The sequence below is a fragment of the Eptesicus fuscus genome, chromosome 16 (assembly GCF_027574615.1).
Source record: "Eptesicus fuscus isolate TK198812 chromosome 16, DD_ASM_mEF_20220401, whole genome shotgun sequence".
NCBI lineage: Eukaryota > Metazoa > Chordata > Mammalia > Chiroptera > Vespertilionidae > Eptesicus > Eptesicus fuscus.
The window spans coordinates 58,789,780-58,814,814 of record NC_072488.1 but is presented as its reverse complement, the minus strand read 5'-3'; the positions used below and the strand labels follow the sequence as shown (position 1 = coordinate 58,814,814).

Sequence of the window (25,035 nt, the reverse complement as noted above, 5' to 3'; positions counted from 1 at the left end):
GATAAAGTGTTCTGTGGGGCTGACAGGTTGTGGGTTTGCTTTAAAACAAAGTTCACTTCCTGAAACTGACTTTTGCATGGGCTGGGTCTTTGACTCTGCAGATTGAAGACTTGCGGGTCCAGATGGAAAGAGAAAAGCAGACCAGTCAGGATCTGGAGACCCTCAGTGAGGAGCTGGTGGAGGAGAGAGAACAGCTGCTCCGTGACATAGAGACCCTGAAGGCTGAGAAAGCCCAGGAGGTAGGCCCTCCAGCGCCATGCCTCCCCTGGCACCCCAGCCTGCAAGAGGCCAAGTCCAGGATCACAGCCATGTCCTGGGAATCCAGCAGTGATTCCTGGGTTACCAGTTTCCTCCCTCAGCTGCAGCTCAGACCAGCAAGTCCAGCCACAGCAGGGGGTGGGGACAGATTTTGCCCCCCAGGAACACTGGCAATCCTTTTGGTTTTTATTTTAATCTATTTTTTATTTATTTCAGAGAGGAAGGAAGACGGACAGGGAGAGGAAGAGGGAGAGGGAAAGAGAGATGGAAAGGGAGAGAGAGAGAGAAATATCAATGATGAGAGAGAATCATTGATTGGCTGCCTCCTGCACAATGCCTAGTGAGATCGAACCAGCTCCTGAGAATAAGCCCTGACAGATAATTGAACTGTGACCGACTGGTTCATAGGTTGATGCTAAACCATTGACCCACACTGGCTGGGCAACACTGTCCATCTTGTTTATGATTGTTATGACTTGGGGGAGGAGAAGGGAGGTGCTCCTGGCTGTGGTGGGGGAGGCCAGGATGCTGCTTAATGTCCTGCAGCTCATGTGACAGCCTGTAGGACAAAGATCCCCCTTCAAATGTCCAGCTTCACGCTCTGAGCCCAGGCAAACCTCCAGGGCTGGTCCACCTCACACTACAGGAAGTCCCAAGCTAGGCAGCCCAGTGCTGGGCAGCGCGGCTCAGGGACGCCACCCTGGAGCCAGGCTTCTCTCTTCCTGCTCTGCCAGTTTTGCAGTGGCTGTTGTACCTCCCCAAGAAGTGGGCAGGAAGAATGTGGAGGGTGAAGAGACAGAGGGAACGCCTCCCAGTACCCTCTGTGGACATCCCATTGGCCTCACCTGACACCTGACTAACCCTAGCTGCAAGGGAGGCTGGGTATCAGGTACTTCAGCCTCTCTAGTAGACAAAAAAGGGGGCTTGGGATGGTGCTGTGTAGACTTAAGAGTCATGCATCCACCCTCCCCCGATATGGCTTGCAGTCTAGCAGGCTGAATGACAGGTGACAAGCCAGGTGACTTCAGACGTGCTATTGAGGGAATATTCATGTGTACAGGGAAAGTCTTGTTAGGAGCAGGACATTTAGATCCTGGTGCAGGTCTTCCCTGAGGAGCTGTCAATCAATCACACTGAGCTGGGAGGGTGAGAAGGAGCTAGTGATGCTAGAGGCTGGGGGTGGAGGCAGGTGAGCATTCACAGCACAGATAAGATCATGTGCAATGTCTTTAGGGGAGAGTGACGTGAGGAGCTGCATTAGGGGTGGGCGGCCAGCTCGTTGGGTCCTTGTGGACCAGGGTAAAAAGCACCAAGGAAGTCACTGTCATTGTCTTAAGTAAGAGGAGCTGTGGTTTCTGTTTCTAAATCATCAGCTGCTGTGAATGTGTTTAGATTTGAACTGTCTGGGTGGGGATCTCGTGCCCTTCACCTTGTGTCCATATCAGGCCTCTGGGAAAGGTTAGGATGTCCTTTGGGTCCATGATGAGATGGTCGTTCCAGGCCTACACATTAGGCCCCCAGTTTGGACTGAAATCACGCCTGTGTCGTTTCCGTTGTGTTTTCCTGCAGATCAAGGATCTTGAACAAGTGGTGTGTTTGCTGCGGGCGAGTTCACAGGCCAGCAGCGAGGCCCGTGTGCAGGACATGGAGAATGAAAACAAAGTCCTCCAGCAGACGGTGCTGGAGACAAGCAGCCAAGTCAGCAAGCTGGAGTGGGAACGGCTGCAGCTGCGCCAGGACCTAGAGCAGGTGAGGGAGCAGGCGGCGCGGGCACAGGAGCTGGAGCAGGAGCTGCACCGGCTTCAGGAGGAGAAGGAGAAGCTGGCCACGGAGGTCAGCGCCCTGACGAGGGCCCCCGAGGGGATCAATGCCCTGGAGCGGGAGAGCCAGGGCCTGTTGCTGGAGAACCAGAGACTGCAGACGTCTCCGGACCCCCTGCAGCCCGAGGGTCTGGATCGGGATGAGCAGCTGGACACCAGGGTAATTCTGGCCTCAGAATGAGTGAGGATGGATACATCCCCGGTCAGCTTTCTGAGAGTTTGAATGCTGTGGGATGGGTGTTCTGTAAATATCGGTTACATGGGTTGGTAGTGCTGTTCAGGTACTCTATATCCTTACTGATTTTCTATGTACTTTTCAAAGTAGTCAAAGGAGGAACCCAAGGAACTTATCCAGAGAAAGGGCATAATTTCCCCAAGAAAGGTCACATGTGCAGAGAGGGGCCCAGGACTAAGCTTAGGTCCATGTGACAGTCCTTTTATGCCACGGGCCCTCCCAGAGCAGTTCCTTAAGTGCTGGTAGAACTGTCCTCAGCACGGCTGGGTTTTGTCTTCCTGAGGGTCCTGCTATTTTGGTGTCTGCACTTGACCGGCTCTTGGCCCCTCACTGCGTGTGGGGATGTGGGGATCCGGAGCCTGTGGCTCCCCTGGGCCTGTACCTGGTGAGGCATCATCCCTCCTCCCTCCCGGCAGGTGGAACATTCCACTCTGAGCTCCCAGGGCACCTCGCTCACTGCGATCAGGGAGCAGAACCTGCAGCTCCAGCACCAGCAGGCGGCCACAGAGAGGGAGCTTGAGGCCCTGCAGGAGCAGCACCAGCAGCTGGCGGCAGCCCACGAGGCTCTGCAGCGGGACCATGCCTGCCTGGGGGCGCTCCACGAGCACCTGTCTGGGGAGCACGAGGCCCTCAGGGACCAGTACAGCCGTAAGAAGACGCTGCTGCATCGGACCCTGAAACTGCAGAGCAAGGCGCTAAGTGACAGGTGCGTGCCTGCAGCTGGTGGGTGACTGGCGGGCTCCTCTGGGCTCCTGTCCCCCCTTTACTCTGGCCCTTCGGGTTTCCTCTGGTCCAGCTGATTCACAGTGAAGAGATGTAAACCCACCATCACCCTCAGCGATGTGGAGTTGGTGTGGCTGAAGACTGATGGGGAGGAGGTCCCTGGGGAGAAGGGTGTGTCCAGCTAATCCCAGCTCAGGGAATCCAGACATCCGCATTGGGTCCCAGCGCCCCTGGGGATTCCTACCCCCTCTTCCCTCTTCCTTTTCTTTCCAAACCAAGAACAAGGAGAGGATAGAGGGGAGAGATCAACCAAAGGACTTGTGTGCATCCATATGAGCCTAACCAGTGGTCAAAGACAACAGGGTGTTGGGGGCATGCGTGGGGAGGGGTTTGGGATGGGAATGGGGGGATGAGGACAAATATGTGACACCTTAATCAATAAAGAAATTTAAACAAAACAAACAAACAAAAAGCTGTGTGAGCCAAACTTCACACACCTGTTTCAAATTGAGTCCATGAGCCTCTGGTCTTAGGAGCTTTTTAGTCTAAATCTTCCCCCAGGAATCCCAGTCGGGTAATGATGATGATGATGATGCTAGTGATAATTTCAGTGAATTTATGTAACACTGCAGAATCTCCTATTGTGTTTATTTCAGGTGTTGAAAATAGAAAGGAGTTTGGAATTGGGGAGAAGAGCTGGGCATAGACATAGTGTCTTAGAGCAAAGATGTTCTGATTCCGTGTTTAAGTGTTTGAATCAAAGAACCCATTTTCCAAGTAGGCAGCTGTGCCAAAGCCTCCCATAGAAAGGCCTTCTACAGGGATGCTCTGTGGAAGTGGTGGCCGAGCCTGCCTGTCCTGTCTCCCCAGCCCACAGTGGGACACCTGTGGTAGCCTCCTAGAACCCCAATGAACACAGTTTGAAAACTGCTGATTTTGTTCAACCCTTCATTTACACGTGGGAAAAACGGAGGCCCAGAGAGGTTATCGTTTTGATTAAGGTTGCACAACTGGGGCAGAGTCTGGGAGTGCTCCTCAGCTCTTGGCCCTGTGTCTCTCCACCCCCAGGGCCAATTTCCTGCAGCAGCAGCTGAAGGGAGAGCAGGAGGATCTGCAGACCCACACCAAGGAGCTGCAAACCTCCCTTAACAATAAACAGCTGGAGGTGAACCAGTGGCAGGCCCAGTGCGAAGGACTGAAACGGGAGCAGGAGGAGCTGCACGCCCACACCAAGCAGCTGCAAACCTCCCTGGAGAACACACAGCTGGAGGTGAACCACTGGCAGGCTCTGTACGAGGGGCTAAAAGAGGAGCAGGAAGAGCTGAATGCCCACACCAAGCAGCTGCAAAGCTCCCTGGAGAACACACAGCTGGATGTGAACCACTGGCAGGCTCTGTACGAGGGGCTAAAAGAGGAGAAGGAAGAGCTGCACGCCCACACCAAGCAGCTGCAAAGCTCCCTGGAGAACACACAGCTGGAGGTGAACCACTGGCAGGCTCAGTACGAGGGGCTAAAAGAGGAGAAGGAAGAGCTGCACGCCCACAACAAGCAACTGCAAACCTCCCTGGAGAACAAACAGCTGGAGGTGAACCAGTGGCAGGCCCAAATTGAAGGACTGAAGCAGGCGCAGGAGGAGCTGCAGACCCAGACCAAGGAGCTGCAAACCTCCCTTAATGACAGGCTGCTTGAAGTTAACAGCTGGCAGGCGCAGTGCGACTGGCAGAGGGAGGAGCTCCAGAGCATGAACATGTCGCTGACAGAGCTGGGCAACCACTGCCAGGTGAGGCCTGGGGCTGGAGGGCACAGCACCCTGGATGGGCCTTTTCCCTGGGCTGACACCTTGGGCTCAGCCTGGTCTGAATAAGTCGTCATTGGCGTCTCTGCTCAAAGAGTGTGTGTGAATGTCACACAGAGGCAGATGGGAAGCCAGAGGCATGTGGCTGGGATGAACACCATGACTGGCAGGGGTGTGCTACAGAACACCTTTCACCGGATCTTTGCTTTTTGCAGGGTCGGGGCGGTGCATGGAAACAGCCGAATACTGTTTTATTTCCATCCTCTTGGCTAAGCACTCTGCTCTCTGTGTCATCTCATTTAATTCTCGCAATGATCTTATGAGCTGGGTTCCCATCCTTGTCCCTCTGAAGTAGCGGGTTGGAACTCCGTTTGTCTGAAGCCAAAACTTGGGACTTTCCTACTCACCAACCGCGATGATATTCTAGAGCAGGAGCTGGCCAGGCTCAGCCCCAAATTCAGGTCCAGCCCCACACCTGCTTGTGTCAGGCTGTGAACCAATAGCTTTCACAGTGTTTAATGGTTGGGGAAAATCAAAAGTAGGATTATATTTGGTGGCAAGTGAAAGTGATATGAAATTTAAAAGTCCGTGTCCAGGAGGAAATATTTTTGGTTTGTTATTTAAACACAGCCACACCCAGGCCTGTACATTGTATCTCCGGCCCTTTCCTGCTGTAATAACAGAGTTGAGCCGAAACCGGTTTGGCTCAGTGGATAGAGCGTCGGCCGGCCTGCGGACTGAAAGGTCCCAGGTTCGATTCCGGTCAAGGGCATGTACCTTGGTTGCGGGCACATCCCCAGTAGGGGGTGTGCAGGAGGCAGCTGATCGATGTTTCTCTCTCATTGATGTTTCTAGCTCTCTATCCCTCTCTCTTCCTCTCTGTAAAAAATCAATAAAATATATTTTAAAAAAACACAAAAAAACAGAGTTGAACAGTTGCAGCAGAGACCACTGTCAGCCTGGAAAGCCTAACATATTTAGTACCTCGCTCTTTTTTGTTTTTAAATTTAATAAATCTTTATTGTTCAGATTATTACAGTTGTTCCTCTTTTATCCCCCCATAGCTCCCATCCACCTGGTTCCCATCCCACCCTCTTCCCTTACCTTCCCCCGACTGTCCTCAGTCTCTCAATTTTTGTCCAGTCTCTTCCTGCACCCCCCACACTCCTTTACTCCTGAGAGTTGTCAGTCCACTCCCTTTTTATGCCCCTGATTCTATTATATTCACCAGTTTATTCTGTACATCAGATTTTTAATTCACTTGATTTTTAGATTCACTTGTTGATAGATATGTATTTGTTGTTCATAATTTTTATCTTTACCTTTTTCTTCTTCTTCCTCTTCTTAGAGAATACCTTTTAGCATTTCATATAATACTGGTTTGGTGTTGATGAACTCGTTTAGCTTTTTCTTATCTGTGAAGCTCTTTATCTGACCTTCCATTCTGAATGATAACTTTGCTGGGTAGAGTACTCTTGGTTGTAGGTTCTTGCTATTCATCACTTTGACTATTTCTTGCCACTCCCATCTGGCCTGCATAGTTTCTGTTGAGAAATCAGCTGACAATCATATGGTTGCTCCCTTGTAGGTAATTAACTGTTTTTCTCTTGCTGCTTTTAATATTCTCTCTTTGACTTTTGCTCTTGGCATTTTAATTATGATGTGTCTTGGTGTGGTCCTCTTTGGATTCCTTTTGTTTGGGGTTCTGTGTGCTTCCTGGACTTGTAAGTCTATTTCTTTCACCAGGTGGGGGAAGACTTTGGTCATTATTTCTTCAAATAGGTTTTCAGTATCTTGCTCTTTCTCTTCTTCTGGCACCCCCATAATTCTGATGTTGGTATCCTTGAAGTTGTCCCAGAGGCTTCTTACACTATCTTCAAATTTTTGGATTCTTTTTTCTTTTAGCTTTTCCAATTGAGTGATTTTTGCTTCTTTGTATTTCAAATCTTTGACTTGACTCTTCCATTCCTCTAGTTTGCTGTTGGGTGTCTGTATAATATTTTTTATTTCATTCAGTGTATGTTTAATTTCTAGTTGGTCCTTTTCCATATCCTCGAGGGTCTCTCTCATATCCTCGAGGGTCTTGCTAATTTATAGGCCTTTTCTAGGAAATTCTTGAAAAACCTTATAACCATGGTTTTGAACTCTATCTCCAGTCGTTTGTTTTCCTCCATTTCTTTGGTTTTTTGATCTGTTTCTTTGTCTCCGCATTTTTGCTGCTTCCCTGAGTTGGTAGGGTAGCTTTGTGTGCTAGTTGTCCTATATGGGCCAGTGGCTCGGCCTCCCCAGCTACCTGAGATGGACACTTTTGGTGCACCCCTTTGTGGACTGTGTGTACAGCCTTGTTGTAGTTTAGTCTTGATTGTTGTTGGTATCAGTGGGAGGAGTTGACCTCCAGGCTAATTGGCTGTGAGGATCAGTTGTGTCTACGCTGGGAGACAGCCTTATTCGACTAGACTTGCAAAATTGTAAAAGCCTCTGTGCTCAGCTTGGATGGGGCGGAGTTTCAGGGTGGAGCCTACAGCCTTGGCTTCCCGTCAGCCCCTCCCTATGAGGTTCCTGGGTCTCAGTGTCCCTAGTTACTTGCTGCAAGCACCTCTGAGAGAAAGGCGCCCTGGACTTTCGCCTGCTGCCAAATAGTCTAGTCTCTCCCCCAATGAATCTGGATTCCCAGATTCTCGCCCGGAACTGGGTTTCAGTGCAGTCGGAACTGGGGTTCAGTGCAGTCCAGAGCTTTTGTCTCCTTCCCACTAGGGCAATTCAGCGGCACAGTCAACTGTCTGTCCTCTGCGTGCATTCACGTGCACGCCTCCAGAGCTCTGCCTTTCGCCGCTCCCCTGAGTTTCCGCCTTACAGCCCAGATTCCCCCAGTATGAGCCTGGGTCCCCAGGGTCTCGCCTGGAACTGAGGTTCAGTGCAGTAGGAGCTGGGGTTCAGCGCAGTCTGGAGCTTTTATCTCCTTCCCGCTAGAGAACGCCAGCCAGGCACTCAGCCACCCCGTCCTCTCTGGCTCCGTCCTCTCCGCACGTGTGCACCCTTGTCTCCGTACCTCAGGCTTTTACGGCTCCTCTGATTTTCCTTGTGGTTTTCTCTTTCCTTCTAGTTGTAGGATTTCCAGTCAGCCAGCTTTCCTGTGGTTCTGGATGATGTCCGTTTTGTCTTTTAGTTGTGTTTTTGAAATTGTTGTGCGAGGCTGCAGTTTAGGTGTTTAACTATGCCACCATTTTGGTTTCTCCCCTAGTACTTCGATCTTGACAGGAAAAGCTTGCCAACGCTGCCTAGAGCAGAGATGTCCAACAGGAATATAATGCAGGCCACCACATGTGATACTCAACTTTCTAGTAGCCATATTCAAAAAGTAAGAGGAGACAGGTGGGACTAATATAATAGTCTATTTTATTTAACCATTATATTTAAAATGTCACATGTAACCCCAAAAGCTTATTAATGAGAGTTTTAAATATGTTTTTATTGTTTTTTTGAGAGAAACATCAATCAGCTGCCTCCTTAATGCCCTCTACTGGGGAATGGAGCCTGCAACCCAGGCATATGCCTTGATCAGGAATTACATCGGTGATTTCTTGGTGCATGGGAAGACACTCAACCAACTGAGCCACGGTGTGGGGCAGCTTTTTAATGAGATATTTTACATTATTTTTTAAGTTGTTATGACTTCCTCAGAACCTATTGTATATTTTGCACTTATGGCCCGTCTCAGCTCAGACTGGCTGCATTTTCAGTGCTCAGCGGCCACACGTGGCCAATGGCTGCCTGATTGGAAGGTGCAGTGGCAGAAGGCTTGGCCATGCCCATGGCATTGGCTGCATTGGTCATTCCAGCTGACACAGACAATACCAAAGTGGCCATCTTTGTGCACGTGGCCTTTTTCTTCTTTTGGAAGTAGATTCCCAGCAGTGGAATCATGGGAGCCTGTGGTGTTTGAGACATTGTCCATCTGTGTTTTAGCGGCTCTCCAGTCTCAGGAGGAACGTGGAGAGAGAAAACCGTCACCTGCAGTGCCAAGTCCACAGGTTGAATGAGCAGAACCAGAGGCTTCTCCAGGAGGACATGGAGAACAAGGACCAGCATCACCAGGAGCAGCAGCAGTACGTGGGAGGGGTGTGGGCTGATGTTCACCCTTCAACAGAGGGGGCATGGCTTTCAGCTCCAGGACTAGACAGCACCATTCTGGGCAGCAGAGAACCCTCTGGGTGCAGTGGTGTCCCCAGGGCAAGGGGACAGACCATCTTACCAGCGCATCCTTCTCTCCTTTACCCTGGAATGGTTCTAGATTTCTGCAAGTAGGGGTGGTTGGCTTTGTTGGCTTTTCAGAGACGCTGTCCCCTGCCAGATGCTTCTTAATCTGCTTTTGGGATTAAGTTCACTTTGAAAAATACCACAGTGATACAGAGAGGTCCTAGGGAAGGACTTCAGCTCGCAGACTGAGCCCTTTCTATGTGGGCTTTTCCCATAAAGGGCTGGAGAGTGGGTTGTTGGGGCACAGTGGCTGTCCTCCCTTTGACCACAATGACTTCCAACAGTCCTGGCTTTGGTGTGGGCCCTGGGAGGTGCACAGATCCAGTTACCTGGTCTCCAGGAACCAGTAGGGGTGATGGGACGTGAGCAGAGCTGTGTGCGCAGCAGACAGATGTTGAGGAGCTCCATGGAGGTGTAGAAGGAAGCGTGGTGGTGGGAGTTGGGCTTCTGCTGCTGCCTCTGATGGGGAGAAGGCTAGCAAGTGTTTTTGTGTGGCAGGGAGAGCGTGGGGGACGTGAAGGTGGAGCTTGACGTGGTCTGGGTGCAGGGAGGGGCAGGAGGGAAGGCTGGAGGGGGTAGCGCTCAGCCATGGAAGGCTTCCATGCCGGCTAAGGAGTCGGATTCACTGGGAAGTGAATGTTTAAGGGATGCTGGTGTACAGGGCCTAGGAATCTGCCAGAAATGAGGGCAGGAGGAAGAGCCTTGGTGCTGGAAACCTTGTGGTCTGGAAGTCAAGTAATCTGAGATGCATCTTGTGGGTCCAGGTTGGTCTTCATCCCTCGGTGCTGTGCTGCTGAGACTTACCTTCTTTGTGATCAGCAATGGCTGGCCAGTGTGGGACAGAGGGCCATGGTCACAGTGACCAAGAGGCGCTGTCCCAGCTCCCTGGGGGGATGATGCCGCTCACTGTTCTCCCAGAGTCATCTGCTCATCTACAGGGGGCTCGCCACCTACCAAGGATGGTTGACATGGAAAACCGCACTGCAGTTTTGGGGTAGAAATGAGAGTTTTTGCCTGAAGTTGGCTCTCTATAACGCAGCTGCTAAAAATTACCAGCAGAGGTTGGGCAGGTGGAAAGTAGAAGAATTGGAACCTGGAACCCTGGGGGATGATCTGATGACGGTTTTGCGTTAGAAAGTGTTTTCGGGAGGCCAGGGAGTGGGCAGGCTTCCTGAGCCTGCTCTGAGCCGAGTCTTCCCCAGCCCTAGGAAAGCTGGGCCATGAGTTTGTGGGGCTGGGGGACGGCCGTGGGAACAGAATAACAGACTAGAAGAACAGAGGCCAAGCAAAGGGCACTGGGAGCAGAGCAGGTCAGGGGCCAAGGGCCCAGTGGTTAGCAAGAGATCACTTTTCACGGGGGCTCACTTCGCGGTGAACTCGCTGGAAAGCCCTCAGATTAGGGGGGGCCTGGGCACCTTATGACCGAAGGATCCTGAGCAGCTGCCTCGATGCCGAGGACTCACTTTCAAGCAAGGAAAGCAGGGGTCTGAGCTGTCAAGGCCACATGTGTGAGGAGAGGCAGGAAGAGGACCGAAGCCAGCGGCCCAGTGGGGGACGCTGTACAGAGAGCACTGAGTGCACGGCTCCTAGACACACAGCACGAAAGCATGCCATGCAGTCTGCTTCAGGAAGGCCAGGCTCCCTCTCCCAGGAGGGGGGTGTCCTCTGACAGCCCAAGGTTTAAGAGGTGTCTCTCTGGTCCTTTCTGTGTTTTTGAAAATGTGAACTGACTTCCCACATTTAGAAATTAAGAGAGTTTGCTTCAGATCCGGGGCTTCCGGAGCCTTCAGGAAAAGCCATCAGAAACTCTGCCACATGGACAGCGGGGCTCAGATTGCAGTCCCTGCATTAGGTCACGAGTGGCACCATGCACTGAGTCTCACCGCAGGGCCCACCCCCCTCCAGGCCTCCCATGCCGCTTTGCTCCTTATCTTCTCTGTCTGGCCCCCAAAAGGCTTTGAGTTGCTTCCCTGGAAGGGTGAGCAGAAGCCCAACATTGGAGTGGGTCCAGGTCGGAGGTCTGACTTTGCTAAACTGACCTTTTTCACCTGATGCCCATCTAACTCACAGAGGAAAGACCCGCCCCCCACCCATACCACTAAAGGCATCATTGGTCTGCACCCACAGGAGCTAGCCTAGCCCTGTGTCTGACCCAAGAACCCAAGGTCCTGAGCTGACCTGGCCGGAATCCTCGGGGTTCCCCAGCTTGAGTTTCAGATGGTTCAGGGTCTGCTCTCCTGAGGTGACGTAAAGCCTGATCCAAGGTGTTCAGATGGTCCCCTCAATGTGCTAGGGGTCCTGGACCCACGTCCCCTGCTTCCACCCCCATATTCCCAACTCGGTGGTCATGGTGGCCATGAGCACTGTGATGTCTGAGTCCCAGAAACACACCAGCTCCTTCTGGGCCAGGTCCCAGGCAGGGCTGATGAGTCAATTTATGTGTTTTATTTTAAAAACCAGATTGTTTTTCTCTCTCCTCTGTTAGAGACAAATTACATGCCTCACAGAAAACTAATAAAAACCTGGAAGAAAAAAGCATGGCTCAACACAAGTTCCATGATCCAGCACCAAAGAAGTGAGTTGATCTAAGCGTCAGCAACTTACATACAGTAGAGAAGCTTGCTCTTTCACGAGTAGGGAAAGCTGTAGCATCTAGAGCAGTGTCTAGTGCATTGGGCCCGTACCTTCCCCTGTATGACAGCTGCCCTGTGTGCAGGTCCCTCCCAGCAAGGAAAGAAATTAGAAGTTTTTTTGGTCCCGCCCTCTGTAGTGAGGGTTATCCTATACGGGACGGTGAATGCTAGCTGGCCAGGAGCCTGTTTAAGGGGCAGAGAGTCTGGGCTTTTAGAGCCACTAAAGCAGGCATATCAGGTTTGGTCTCAAGATTGTGAGATATAGGAAAGCATGTTTCTATTTTGGGAAGGAAGCTTGGGTCAGATGCCTGGACCCGCATCCCCTTCTTCAAGCACAGGAACCTTTTGTTCAGACCTCCATTCCTCTGGATTCACTGGACCCCCCAGGGCAGGTTCACAAACAAGTTCCCTTCTGCAGAGAGCAGCAGCCCCGGTGGAAGGCCGACTCAGTCCCTGAGACTGCCGGCCTCTGTCCAGCAGCAGGGCTTCCCCTGGGTCCCGGGCCTGAGCCCAGGATCTGGACCTTTCCATTGTCCTGTCCCAGCCCAGCCTTGAGGTCAAATCACCATGAATCCGGCAGGGCCTCTCTGTAGCAATCACAGAATCACAGAATTCTGCCTGACCCTGCTGTTGACAGGGAAATTGAGACACTGATGAGGAAATGGAGTGGCTTGTGTAAGCACAGTGCTGTTTATGGCAGAGCCAGGATCAGAACCCAGCTGTGGTCCTTGTGACATTAGAATGCCTCATTTCCTGTTAGCTGTAGTGTATTACCTTTACATTCACTGTTTTCATTTATTCACTTATTTTTTAATCCTCACCCGAGAATATTTTTCCCATTGATTTTTAGAGAGAGGAGAAGGGAGGTAGGGAGGTGAGGGGGTGGGGAGGGAGAGAGAGAGAGAAAGAGAGAGAGAGAGCGAGAGAGAGAGAGAGAGAGAGAGAGAGAGAAATATCAATTGGTTTCCATTTGCACACATCTCGACCGGGGCCGGGATCGAATCTGCACCCCAGATATGTGCCCTTGATGGGGGATGGAACCCACCACCCTTCAGTGCTCAAGCCGATTCTCCAACCCCCAGGCTCTGGGCCAGGGCTCATCATTTCTACTTGAAGCGGCCCACTCTCCTGCCCTCTTCCCCTCACCCAGATTCCTCAATGCCGGGAACGGGCAGAGGATGCCAGCCCATTTCATGTATTATTAAAGCTAGTAGAAAATGAGGAGGTCCCTGACCCTTTCTGAAAATGGCATTTAGCGGAATTTTGCCAACCAGCATGATTAGTTTAGCACAGCACCGCTTCCTGCACTTGGCACAGGAATCAAGAGCTGAGAGCTGAGTTGGAAGTTCTGTTTTCCCGAGGGGCTAGAGTGGGTTCCTGTCATGAGAAAGGCTTCTACCATCCCTTGGTCTGTGCGAATTAACTGCACAGTGTGTGCCCCCTCCTGAGCCCCAGGTGGGATGAGCGTGGTGATGGCGAAGAGCACCCTCATTCTGAACCAGATTAACCGCCACTTTCCCAGGCTGGTGATGGAAATCCCAGCTCCTGTAGGGCACCCAGGGACCTGCTGGAGGGGCAGTGAGGGTTGGCTGTGTCCTAAAAACCTACCTCTTACAGGAAGAAGCGCTGGATTAGAACCAAAAACATTGTCAAATTAATCAAAGGCAAGAAAGGGGGTTCCAGAGAACAACCAAAGTCAACCCCAGAGAGGGTTCCAGAGAACAACCAAAGTCAACCTCCCTCGCTGCTGGGGTCCTCAGACCAGGCCTCGCCCAGTACTTCTCAGTCTCTTCAATCGCAGCTGGAGCCCCTGGAGGCCACCCCATGCTGCTCAAAGTGGACAGAAGAGCAAGACGCCCGCAGGGGGTGCAAGGGAAAAGGTAGGAGGGGTGGACCTGGCTGCAGGCTGGATGTGAAGGGGAGGATCTCAGGTCGCCCTCAGGGACAGGGGAGAACCAAGGACACTGCATGCTGGTGCAGGAGTGTGTGTGTGTGTGTGTGTGTGTGTGTGTGTGTGTGTGTAGGAGCCTGAAGGGGGCATGCTCCACACATGCATATCTGCCTCCTGAGGTATGTGAACACCCAAGTAGAAAATGTAAACCCCGTCAGTGTTGCTGCACTTTCGTCCCAGAACAATTCAGGTCCTTTAGCATGAGGAGCCTCACGCATCATGGACACTGTGGGAGGGACTCGAATATCCAGAGCTGATGTCCACACAGTTACCACAGAGATCACTTCCACCTCAGATGTGTTTGGGTTCCCGGTTTCCTCCAGGCCTACAATAGGCCGTTTCTGTAGGGAGCTCCGCGGTGCATTGAGCGTGTCATGGACAGCGGCAAGGTCTCCAGCAAGGCCTCCTGTGGCTCTGATCGTTCTGTCACTTTGAAAAGCGGGTCTGGTTTCTTCTCCAGCCTGATGTGGCCTTGAGTCCTGCCACCACGGGGTGCACTGTACTCGTCATTCAGGGTTGTCGTGTGGAGTCGCCTTAGGTTCTGAAGTGGATTTCTAGTTGCACGTGCTGTATGTATTTCATGGACTCTAAGAGGCTGTCAGGACAAGGGTGCTCACATAAAAAGAAGATAAGTGGGTTGTGGCAGTGACGATTTTGTCAGAATTGCCACCTGACCAACAGTGACTGTGAGACAGGCTCGAAGCTGCATCCTGATTTCAGGGATGTTAAGGATTGGGAGAGGGGGAAAGTGCATCTTACTTGCCTTAAACATGATTTAGTTTTCAAGTTTACTTTTAAATATCATGTCCTACATGACTTACCTATAAGCCTGCCAAACATGCACCCTGAGAATTTACATTTATGAAGGACACCAGGACTTCCTGAGACCAGCCCATGCCTGGGACTCGGGCCCTCTCAGGGGCGGCTGTGACAGCACTGAGGGCCCGTGACCAGTCGCCTTCTGAGTGTGATCTGCGCACACGCCTTTCTGGGTGACAGTCACCACTGCTGGTCCTGGTGTGTCCCTCGAAACGCAAAAAACAAAGTGTGCACACGCATCCATACCAGTGTTTCAGACTAATGCTTGCATTCCCAGACTTTACAAGATTTGATTAGGTAAAAGGCTCATGTGCAGGTAAATGAAATCCAAGCTTATTAACATTGATCTAGAGGCGTCTGTTGTCTCGGGTTTTCATTCAGGCTACATAATTGTTTTTATATTCACCACCTCCACTTGTGTGATTGTCTAAGTTGACTTACTTAATTAAATAATCAGCCTAACTGAGCTAGCAAAACTTTCAGAGAAAAGATGCTTGACTGCCCTGGCCTTTTTGTCTCAGTGGTTAGAGGGTCGGCCCTCAGACTAAAGAGTCCAGGGTTTGATTCTGGTCAAGGGCATGTACCTCAGTTGCAGGCTCAATGCCCCGCCCAGTCGAGGTGTGTGGTGGTCACCCAATCCATGTGTCTCTCTCACATAGATGTTTCTCTCTCTGACTGTCCCTCTCTTCCACTCTCTCTTAATAAAATATCATCGGGTGAGGATTAACAAAACAAACAACTGTTTGGGTCCTTGAGTGAGCAGGTCCGTGGTAGATATTAGTAACGGCAGCCATGTAATAGGTGCTCTTTCTGGGCTCAGCACCCTTTAGCTAGTTTCCCACTTTATGTCTCTCCTTTAGTTCCAACTGCCATGCGAGGCAGCCACGATTCCTATCCCCTTTGCAGGGCTGGGAAAGTGAGGCTTGACAAGGTTAAGCACTTGCCCAGAGGATAAGGGGTGGAGCTGGGATCCGAACTCGGGTCTGACAGATTACAGAGCCTGAACACTTAACCACTGTGAGCACTGCCTGCAGTTAAAGCTGCTTTGGTCCCTGAAGTTGCTGACTAAGCCTGGGGCACCAGCATTGCATAGTGGGTCCCTTCTCCTGTGGTGTGAGCTGTGGCCACCAGTTGGTGCTGTGGAAAGAGAAATAACCAGGGGTTCTGCTATGGACTTGAACCCTAAATCAGAAATTGGATAAAGCAGTTATGCTCATGTACCTGACAAGTTCAGGATATTAGGCCAATTGTCTGCTCTGATAAGACTCCATAATTCAAAGGTCATGAAGTGTAGGTTTGCAGGAGAGGATGCGTAGGGATCTAAATGGGAATAATTATCGATGTGTTCACAGTGTTTTGGTATGAAACAGAGGTATTTCAAACTCATCCTTCCATAAGAGGCTGATTTAGATGTACAAGGATTATCAGTGAGCAGTTCAGGTAGGCTATCCTGTTGCAGCAGCCAGAAGCATCCCAGGAAGTGTCCCAAGATCTTTGAACAGGAGTAGGAGTTAGTTGTGTGTGAGCCAAGTAGTCAGGGAGGTTGTCATTAGGCCGGAGGAGTAAGAAAAACCGTCTCCTAAACTAATAAAAATTCTTATTTAATAATTTTACACAATGACATTGAAAAATAGTCTAAGGCATCAGCTCCTAGTGCAATATACTCGGTGTACCGTTTAATAACGCAGATATTATAATAATAAATACAAAATCATTTCAAGAGGAATATCCAAAGTGCTTTATTCAAAGTAATGATCATCGCTAGCTACACATTTCCCCATCTTTCAGGTAATTTGTGGATACTGTCCCAACAGAACTTTTCTTATTTTGAGGCAAACCATTCAGAGACCCAATTTCCACTTCTTCGTATGTTTTGAAGTGCTGCTCAGAAAGTGCGTGTGCCATTGATCAGAACAAGTGCTAATCTGAAGGAGCAAGGTTTGGTGAATACAGTTGCTGGGTTAATACTTCCCAGGCAAGATCTTTTAACGTGTCTTTAACTGGTTTTGAACTGTGTGATGGAGTGTTATCATGAAGCAAAATTACTTTGCCATGTCTTCGGGCACATTGTGGTCGTTCCACGATCAAAGAGTGGTTCAAATTGATTATTATTTGTAAGTAACGATCAGTATTAATGGTTTACCTGGTTTTAGAAGCTCGTAATACACCACACCTTCTTGTTCCCATCAAATGCAGAGCATAGTCTTTTTTCCGAAGCGATTTGGCCTGGCAGTCCATGTTGATGGTTGACCTGGATGAACCCACAATTTTGTGCATTTGGGATTCTCCAAATAAATGTACTTTTCATCCCCAGTCACAGTTCGATGCAAAAAAGACTTTCTTTCATGCCATTGAAGCAACATTTTAGTAATGATTTTCGGTTTTCCATTTGTCTTTCGTTCAGTTGATGTGGCACCCATTTTCCTTCCTTTAAGATCTTTGGCATTGCTTGTAAACAATCAGAAATTGTTTGCTGAGCAATCTTTAATCTTTCTGCAAGTTGTTTTTGAGTTTGACACGCATCTTCATCCAATAATGCTTGTAATTGGTCTTCAAACTTTTTCAATTGACCTGGACATTCTTTGTCTTTGACATTGAAATCATCACTTGTAAAGCCATTAAATCAACATTCACAAGTATCTTGAGATGGAGCATGTTCATCATAAGCTTCCGGAAGAGTTCAGCAGCACTTATCTTCAAAATAAAGTAATGAATTAAAACTTCACACAAATGCTCTTTTTTTGGCATGGAATTAAACATTTTTAAGGGTAAAATATCTATGCTATGTGAACACCTTCAGCAAATTTGACATATGAAGTTTTGAAGCTTGCTGTCCATACAACAAAATCGCATACATATCAAATCGCCTATATATCAACATACGTTTAACTCTATTTATTGAAAAAAATTCGCATAATTAACTGGTGCACCTAGTAGAATCCTCCTCACGTGCTCAGTAAAGTGTTGGCACAAGCATGCCACTAAATGAATTAAGCGGAGTCAGAGCATAATGGTTCACTGAGTCCTGATTCTGGTTGTGCCGTGGGTATTGTTTCCAACTCTCCTGGGCAGGATAGGACTCTGATCTCCCAAGAACATTTAGCTAACCTAGTCCTTTGTTGTTACTCATTTCATTTATTTGCTGTTTTGTTTTGTTTTTCCTTCCTCTCTTGGGTTATCCTGGGGATAACAATTTAGCAACTCAGCACAAAAAGAATCGCTTTTGGAGAAGGGGAAAGGAGGACAAGGCCTAGTCTCCACTGGCCCACCGGCTTTCTTTAAAGGCATGCAGTTCTGGTCCTCCTCCGACATCGCACCTGCTTCTGACTAGCCCCTCCTTTTCTCAGACACTGGGATTCCTAATCCTTTCCCTTCACCAGTGTCTTCACAATGTACCCCTCTTCATGCCTGATATTCAAACAGAAAAACAGTAGCTAAAGGTCAGATGACCCAAAGTGGACCCTTCCTCCTGAGCCAAATTCCAAGCCAAGCTTAAAGTACCAACGTGGATTCGGACTTCAAAAGAGAGGAGTTGTTGGAACCTCTGGACAGTACTCCAGCGCAGCCAGTGTTAGGGGAGCCTCGGGGCATCCAAGCCCAGGTCCCTGGGCCAGGGTGTCCATGCTAAGTGAGTCTGGGGCCCATTGCCGCCCCCTCTCTAGCACCTGCAAGCTTGGAGACCATGCTCCTGCGCAGCACAGAACACATCAGCGGTCACTAGGCTTCCGAAATTCTGTGTTCCCTGTCAAGTGAGATTTTTTTAAGACTCATTTGTGGGCAGCTAACTTTAAATCTGCTGCCCTTTTCTCCACTTCCTGTGTCAGAGCACAGCATCTTGGCTTTTTTGGAGCAGTCCCTTTTTATATGTGTTCTGTGTTTTGAAGAATTTACTGCTCCACTCTGCATCTCAAGTAATTGGATCGATTTTGCCGAACCAGGATTCAGCCCAGAGTGACGTTGTCGGACCGTGCTGGGGTCCTCTGATGTCTTGGATGCTGCTGAGAGGGCAGCAGTGGACAGACGGGACATCAGGTCACAGTCACCATCAGCCAGGAGCGCTGGTCCACAGAGGCCTTTAGCTACTGAATTGTTTCTGTCTTCAGCCATCCTCGTACCATCTCCATGATTTTGAAAAGTCTATATCACGTGTGTGCTTATTACATATTTTCCCTTGAGTCGACTTGCTGTTTCCACTTTATGTTAAAAGGACAGATTTTTATCGGTACTGTGAGTGGAAAACCACTGTCACTATAAACACAATGTCAACGTAAAAGTAAATGGGTGATGATCGCAATGTTCCTCAGTTGATGTGGCACAGACTTCTCAGCATTCACCGCTCTGATTCCTGGGCTGCCACATGCTGGTCCCCTGCCTGCCTGCCCAGCATGCTGTTAGAAACACAGTCTCTCTGCCCTGGCTGCTGTCTGGCACCTCCGTCTCTCCGTCCCTCCTCACGCTGACTTCCCGCTCAAGCTGACTTCATGCAGTGGACGCCTGCCAGACTCATCCCAGCAGACTTGAATCCTGCTCCTCATCAAGGTTATCCTTCAGAATCCAAATTTTCCCTTGATTTAAATTTGCAAGGCTTGGGTGCTTACAACTTCCCCATGATTCTAGGCACTGGGTGTCTGAGGGCCAGGGGGGTCAGGTCCTGGGAGAGTGTGGAGGGGCCTAAATACCCACAGTGGGCGTGGCTCCGGGTCCATAGGCCTCCAGCTGCCTGGAGCAGGACGCTGTGCAAAACAGCCTTGTCCTGATGCTCCCAGGATCTCCAAACACATTCTTTTTATCACTTGTATTTGCAGAGCCCATCCCCTCTCCGACTAGGAGGTAGTTGAAGGTCTTTTAGGTGTGTTTATCCCCCCAATGTTGTTGTTGTTTTTATTCTGATTTTATTTACCTTTGTCAAGAGTATATGTTCACTGTAGAAAATTCAGACATTGCAAAAAATGGAAGGTAAAAATCATTATCATTCTTGAGTCAAAGTCACCATGTAGAGATGAAGACTTCTTAAACAAATGACTGTTAGGGTGCCAATGAACTTCTTTCTGAAATCATAAGGGAAGCCTGTTGGCAGGGTGCACATCCTGGAGCTTGAGGGCCTGGACCAGAGGTCGGGAGTGGTCCTGAGCAGCCACAGGCCTGGTCTTCTTACATCAGGGATTGGGTGACACAGCAGGTGGGCCCAGTAGTTAATGTGTTGGACTTTTACCAACATTCTGTTGAGCCTCCTGAGCTCATTCTTTATTTTCTCCCAGCTGCTGGGGGCTCACACTGTGAGCCATGGGTAGAGCCACGGCCAGCCGCTCGGGGCCTCCAGCTCAGGCTGCCGCCAGGGCCTCCCCTTAAACCCCAGCCCATGGGGCACACAGCCCACCTCTTGTCCCTGGGCTCCCTGGGCCCTGCTGCCTCTGCTTCTAGGCCTCATTGTGATCGCCCCACTTTGGCATGGGATTTTGCAGCCCCATTTCTCACTGTCCTTCTCTGCCCCAGGCCCTGGGGACCTCATACCAAAGGGAGTGGCCCCACCCAGAGGCAGCCTTGAGCGAATGGATGCCTCTGCTGACCCAGCCACCAAGTCCCGGCGATCAGAGCTGGGCTCCGGGGCCTGTTCATCCTCACCCATCACTACAGCTCCTTCCAGCTCCACCTCCTGGTCCATGTCCAGGCACCCAGGCCGCACCCACGGTGAGTCACGTGTCCCTCTAGAACCAAGAGGGTAAGCATCTCGGCCCAAGGTCCTTCCCAAAGACAGGGGCAAGAGGCGCCTCTCAGACTGAGAGGTGGTCAGCAGGTGGGTGAAGCTGTGGACAGGTTTGGTGTTCCACAGACACAGGTTCAGAGCTCGGCTCTGCCTACAGCTGTGTGACTTGGGGAGGGTAACTCCTCCATCTAGAGACCGGGGCCTGAGCCCTGGAACCCACACCACTGGTCAGGAATTGGTGGCACCAAGTGACTCCTGAACAGAGGTGAACGAACCAGAGTTTGGGCTAAAATTAGGCAACTTTGGAGGTTTATTCTCCAGGGAGGAGACTTGACAGGGTCCCTGCACTGGAGGCCAGTCCATGGAGTGGAGGGCAGGTGTCCTAGACTGAAAAACAAGGGGATTCAGAAGGGGTGGACAGGTTGGATGTCTCCCAGATGCCAGTAGCCATGTGTGCTCGCATCTTAGATGGGACGTTACATCCTCTTCAAGGCATCTGACTAGCAGGAGACATTCCCAGCAGAGCAGTGGGGTCACATCTTGCCAGGGGGAGCCCATGAGAGGTCAGGGTCCCCGGACACCTGAGGAGCGCCTGCAACACCAGAGACAAACCAATGTGAGAGCAACAGAGTCAGTGGGCATTAGGCACAGAGATAGAAGCTTTAAAATGTCCGTCATGACCTCAGAGTAAGCCACTCTGCACGGTGAAACCAGAGCAGGATGCTATGAAAAGGAGCATCTGGGGAAGAGCAATCGGAAATTTAAAATATGCAACAGAAAGGGAGAAATAAAGCTCAAAACTTAAAAAGACATTCTGCTTCTAACCCAGAGATGAAATATCTGAGGACAGCAGAAAGAGCTGAAAATGACTGTCCCGGGGTGTTAGAACATGACGAGAAGATACGCGGTTATGATTTTTCATAATCTTACCTCCCACAGGTCCTGGAAGCTCTGGCATGCATAACCCTGGTTTGACAAGCCCAGCAAAGACAGACAGGGTCCCTGCCCTCAAGGCTGCCTGGGGCAGCTTCAGGACCTGGCCCCTTGTTTACAAATCAGAAGCACCCCTGGGAGAAGATGAGGTGAGTGAGCACAGGGCAGGAGGCAGTCCCTCTGTGCTCCTGGCCAGACACTGAAACAGCAGCCACTCACTGCTGGGTGTCAGGGGCACGGTGCCGTGTGTGGCTGGGGCGGGCTTACTCCGTGTCCCTTGTGGGCACTCAGCAGTCGGTCAGGTCTCCCAGGCTCGGCAGAGCAGAAGCCCTGGAGCACCACCGTACCTGGGCCTGCTGGCGGCCTATGTGGCTCCAGACCCCACCCCTTCAGGCTAACCCTCGGGCTGTCTCAGCCTGGATCCCATCCTGAGCCAGAGCCCAGGCCTGTCCAGACGCCTGCGGAGCCTGCCCGAGGGCCCCTCACACTGCACACCCAGCCCTGCTCATGGCGATTCCCTGGCAGCCCAGTGCTCACGCTCAGGTGGACCTAGAACTGTCTGCAAAATGGAGACCCAGGTGTCAGTTTGGAGGGGTCCAGGGCTGCTGTCAGAGAGCAGCTGGCAGGCCTGAGGCACGGGGCATCTTAGTCCTTCTCAGGGAAGAGCAGTGACTGGTGGCCCATGGATACTGGACGTTGCTGGGAGGAGCTGCTGGTGCAGGCTCAGTCTCTAGGGAGCCCGCATCCTCCCTCAGGTGGTGGTTCTTTCCTTTTCCTTCCTCCAGCCCCTGGAGAGCTCGGGGTCCCTGGGAGAGAATTGCTCTCAGGGCCCTGCCTTTGGTGCAGCTGGCCCTGGAGGGGGGAGGGGCTCCCGGGATACTAAGTATCAGCTGTCTGTGCTGCATGGCCCTTAGGCCAGGACACTGCTGTCCTTTGGAGTCCCAGGCGGAAGTGTGACTTAAAGTTAAGTCAGATAGAGTCCCGAGTGTGAGGCTGTCCCAGCAGGAGAAACAGGGGGGAGATAGGACAGGCAGGCACATGCTCCCTAAGGGCACGGTCCACCTGTCCCTCCCTCCCTCTAGGACCTGGACACGACCAGGACTCAGGGACTGGGCCAGAGTCAGAGGTGGCTGTCTTGCAAAAGGCCCAGGATCCCCGTGGATGTTCCAGGTCTGCCGACTCTCCAGCCTTATGTTCCCCGCCGGCTAGACTTCAGATGACAGCCCCTGTGAGCGGTCCCTGGAGCTCGAGTTCCCAACCGCAGGCAGCACGGGGAGAGGGCTGTGTGTGGTGCCCTTCAGCCTGGGTTCTCACAGCTGTTTGCATCAACAGTGCTTTTCCTTCAAGTAAGGCCTGTGTGCAAGTCCCACACACTGGAGGTGAAAGTGGAGGTGTTAATGCTGAAGCGGGAATGGGGACCCCAGTTCCCCAACACCCCTTCCCCGCCTCCCCTAGGGGCCAAGCATGCAGCTCCTGCTTACTTCCCTCCAGTGAAGGGGAGTCTTTCCTCCTGAGGCCCCAGCACCCGCCCCCTCAGACCACCTAGGTGAAGCCGCCCCCAGAGTGGGCACTGGCTCTATTGTGCACACGTGGGCGCTCACACTCTGCCCTGTCCTGGCTCCCGCCCTCACCAGGTGCCTCTGTGCTGGTCTAGGCAGTGTGTTTCCACATGTTCTAGAAGCTCCATGTGTCCTAAGGGTGGGCTCCCCACCCTCCAACCCTTCCTTTCCCGGAGCCGCCCTGTTTGGTCTATACCCGAGTTCTGGCTGAAATTCCCTCTGTTAACAACACTGTTTGAGCCCCAGCCCCAGACCTCACAGACACAGAAGCACAGGCTCTCATCCCGCACAGCCCATGCCCACTGTGCACAGGGCCTGGAGCTCAGGGGAGGTGGGACCCCTCCTGGGGCATCTCCAGAACTCAGGTCCGTCCTTCTGAGGGCACTCCCTGAGCTGTGGCAGAATTGCTCTGTTCTGTCCTCTTTGCAGACTGGATGGCGTAGTCTGGGCTAGACCGGGTCAGCGGCCCTTTGGTTCAGGGTGGTCCTTTCCTCCCAGGGTCCCCGCCAGGCAGCTTAGAGAGCCGCAGGGATGCTTCCAGTGACCGCTCACCTCGCGGCCTGAAGGGTAAGTCGGCCTTCCTTCTGGGCACTTTCCAGTGTCCTTGGATCTGTGCTCTGGGCTTGGTGTTATCTGTATGATTTAAAGAAGACGATTAGCAAGTTCCTCAAAGTTTGATGGGTTTGCCTCCATAGGGCACATCATGCTGTTTCAGACTCAGGCCTGGGAGTTTTCACGGATTTGGGTTCAGATCCCTTCTCCTCACTGACCAGCTCTGAGCACCTGGGTGAGCTACCCATCCTCCGAGTCTGAATTCCTGCAGCTTCCAGATGGGGACAGGGCTGGGAGTTCTGTTCTATCATGGTCAGAGGACACGGGGTGAGTGTGATTCCTTTACAGTGTCTAAGCTTGTTAATGGTGCAGAAGATGGTCTGTCTGCACTGTCCCAAGGGCTAAGGAGCGTGGTGCCTCACAGCTGTTGCTAATTTAAGCGTAAGCAGCAGCTTTGCATTTCCTCCTACCTTATTTTGTTTTTAAACCCCAGCATGAACTCCTAGTGAATTACAGCATGTCCTGGACATCCCCAATGCCAGCCTGGGAGAAGGGTGCTCTGGGTTCCCCAGCAGGGCTCCCTGTGTTCCTCGAGTCTGAGGCAGCACAGAGCCCACTGGAGGCAGGTGAGTGAGAGTGAGAGACTGACGTGTGTCCCTCTGTGTCCCCTCTCCCTGACACCAGGTTCCTCCAATGTGGCCCACTCTACCGCAGGCCTGAGAGCTTCCGCAGTGAGGATCTGATGCCCAGCAGGGACACAGCACTCTGTCCCACCTCACGATGCCAGCACCCCAGAACACAGTAGCCTCAGCCACCAGGAGTACCCGCCACTCAGAATGGGCCTCTCCACCAGGAGACATCCAGAAGAGGGGTGTGGCCCAGCCCCAGGCCTGGGGGTCCCTGTGTCCCCGGAGCAGAGGATGGTCACCCTGGAGTAGTTCCTGGAGGAGCGTGACCGGGCTCCCCCTACTCTGTGTGTGGCCTGGGAGAGCTCTTTCCTCACTCTCCCCTCAGATCGATCTGGACCAGAGGGGAGACCTGGACAGCAAAGTCACAGAGAGGGATGGGGTGGGGCTGGCAACCTGACTGCAGAGCTGGCTGGATGGGGACATAACCACTAGCCAGAAAGTGACTGTACTGGGGGCCCGCCCAGACTGGGAGGCTTTCTCTCTATCTGTGCAGGGAGTGGCAGAAATGCCAACATGGAAGGTTAAGCCATGCTGTCTGTTGCAGTGACTCTCTGCTGCCGCTGGGCAGGAGGTGGTCCTAGGCCATCTGTCAATAAACAGGCAAGACTGTGCTCCAATGACCCTTTACTCATGGACACTGTCCTTTGAATTCTATAGAGTTGTTTTTAATGTCATTCTTTTAAAAATTTGTTTTAATCATTTAAAATGTAAAGACTTACCAGCTCCCAGGCCATCCAAAGCTAGTGGCACATCCTAGCCAGCTTGGCTCAGTGGTTAGAGCATCAGCCCGTGGACTGAAGGGTCTCAAGTTGGAATCCAGTCTAGGGCACGTACCTCAGTTGGAGGCTCGATCCACCAGTCTTGGTCAGGGCTTGTGCATGAGGCATCCAATGATTGTGTCTCTCTCACATTGATGTTTCTCTCCCCCGCCCCCCCTTAAACCCTTCCATTCTCTCTAAAAATTAGTGAAAAAAATATCCTCAGATCAGGATTAACAACAACAAAAAAAGGATGGCAAGCTGAAGGTGGCCTTGAGCGTGAGTTTGCTGAGCGCTTCTCTGCAGCTCTGAGCCCTGGACATCAGCTGCCTTAGGAAACCCTCATGTC

General features: G+C 51.4%; 1 protein-coding gene and 1 long non-coding RNA gene across 3 annotated transcripts in view; both read left to right on the top strand.

Annotated features, from left to right (window-relative positions):
• LOC114229975 (protein Daple-like) overlaps positions 1-14,006 on the top strand; it is a 29,872-nt gene extending 15,866 nt beyond the window's left edge. The window contains exons 10-16 of the mRNA XM_054727944.1: positions 1,828-2,238; positions 2,730-3,019; positions 4,105-4,816; positions 8,798-8,952; positions 11,574-11,663; positions 13,339-13,496; positions 13,996-14,006. Of these exons, the coding sequence (XP_054583919.1) occupies positions 1,828-2,238; positions 2,730-3,019; positions 4,105-4,816; positions 8,798-8,952; positions 11,574-11,663; positions 13,339-13,496; positions 13,996-14,006 (1,827 nt within the window). The remainder of the gene's footprint in view (positions 1-1,827; positions 2,239-2,729; positions 3,020-4,104; positions 4,817-8,797; positions 8,953-11,573; positions 11,664-13,338; positions 13,497-13,995) is intronic.
• A 3,759-nt stretch (positions 14,007-17,765) lies between these two features.
• On the top strand, positions 17,766-24,533 carry LOC114229866 (uncharacterized). Of its 2 annotated transcripts, none has more exons than XR_008558592.1 (7): positions 17,766-19,030; positions 19,985-20,179; positions 21,135-21,277; positions 22,211-22,474; positions 23,186-23,254; positions 23,383-23,566; positions 23,924-24,533. It is a non-coding gene; the product is annotated as an uncharacterized LOC114229866 (long non-coding RNA). The 2 variants fall into 2 exon arrangements; XR_008558591.1 differs by having other exon boundaries at positions 23,117-23,254.
• Positions 24,534-25,035: the final 502 nt, after the last annotated feature.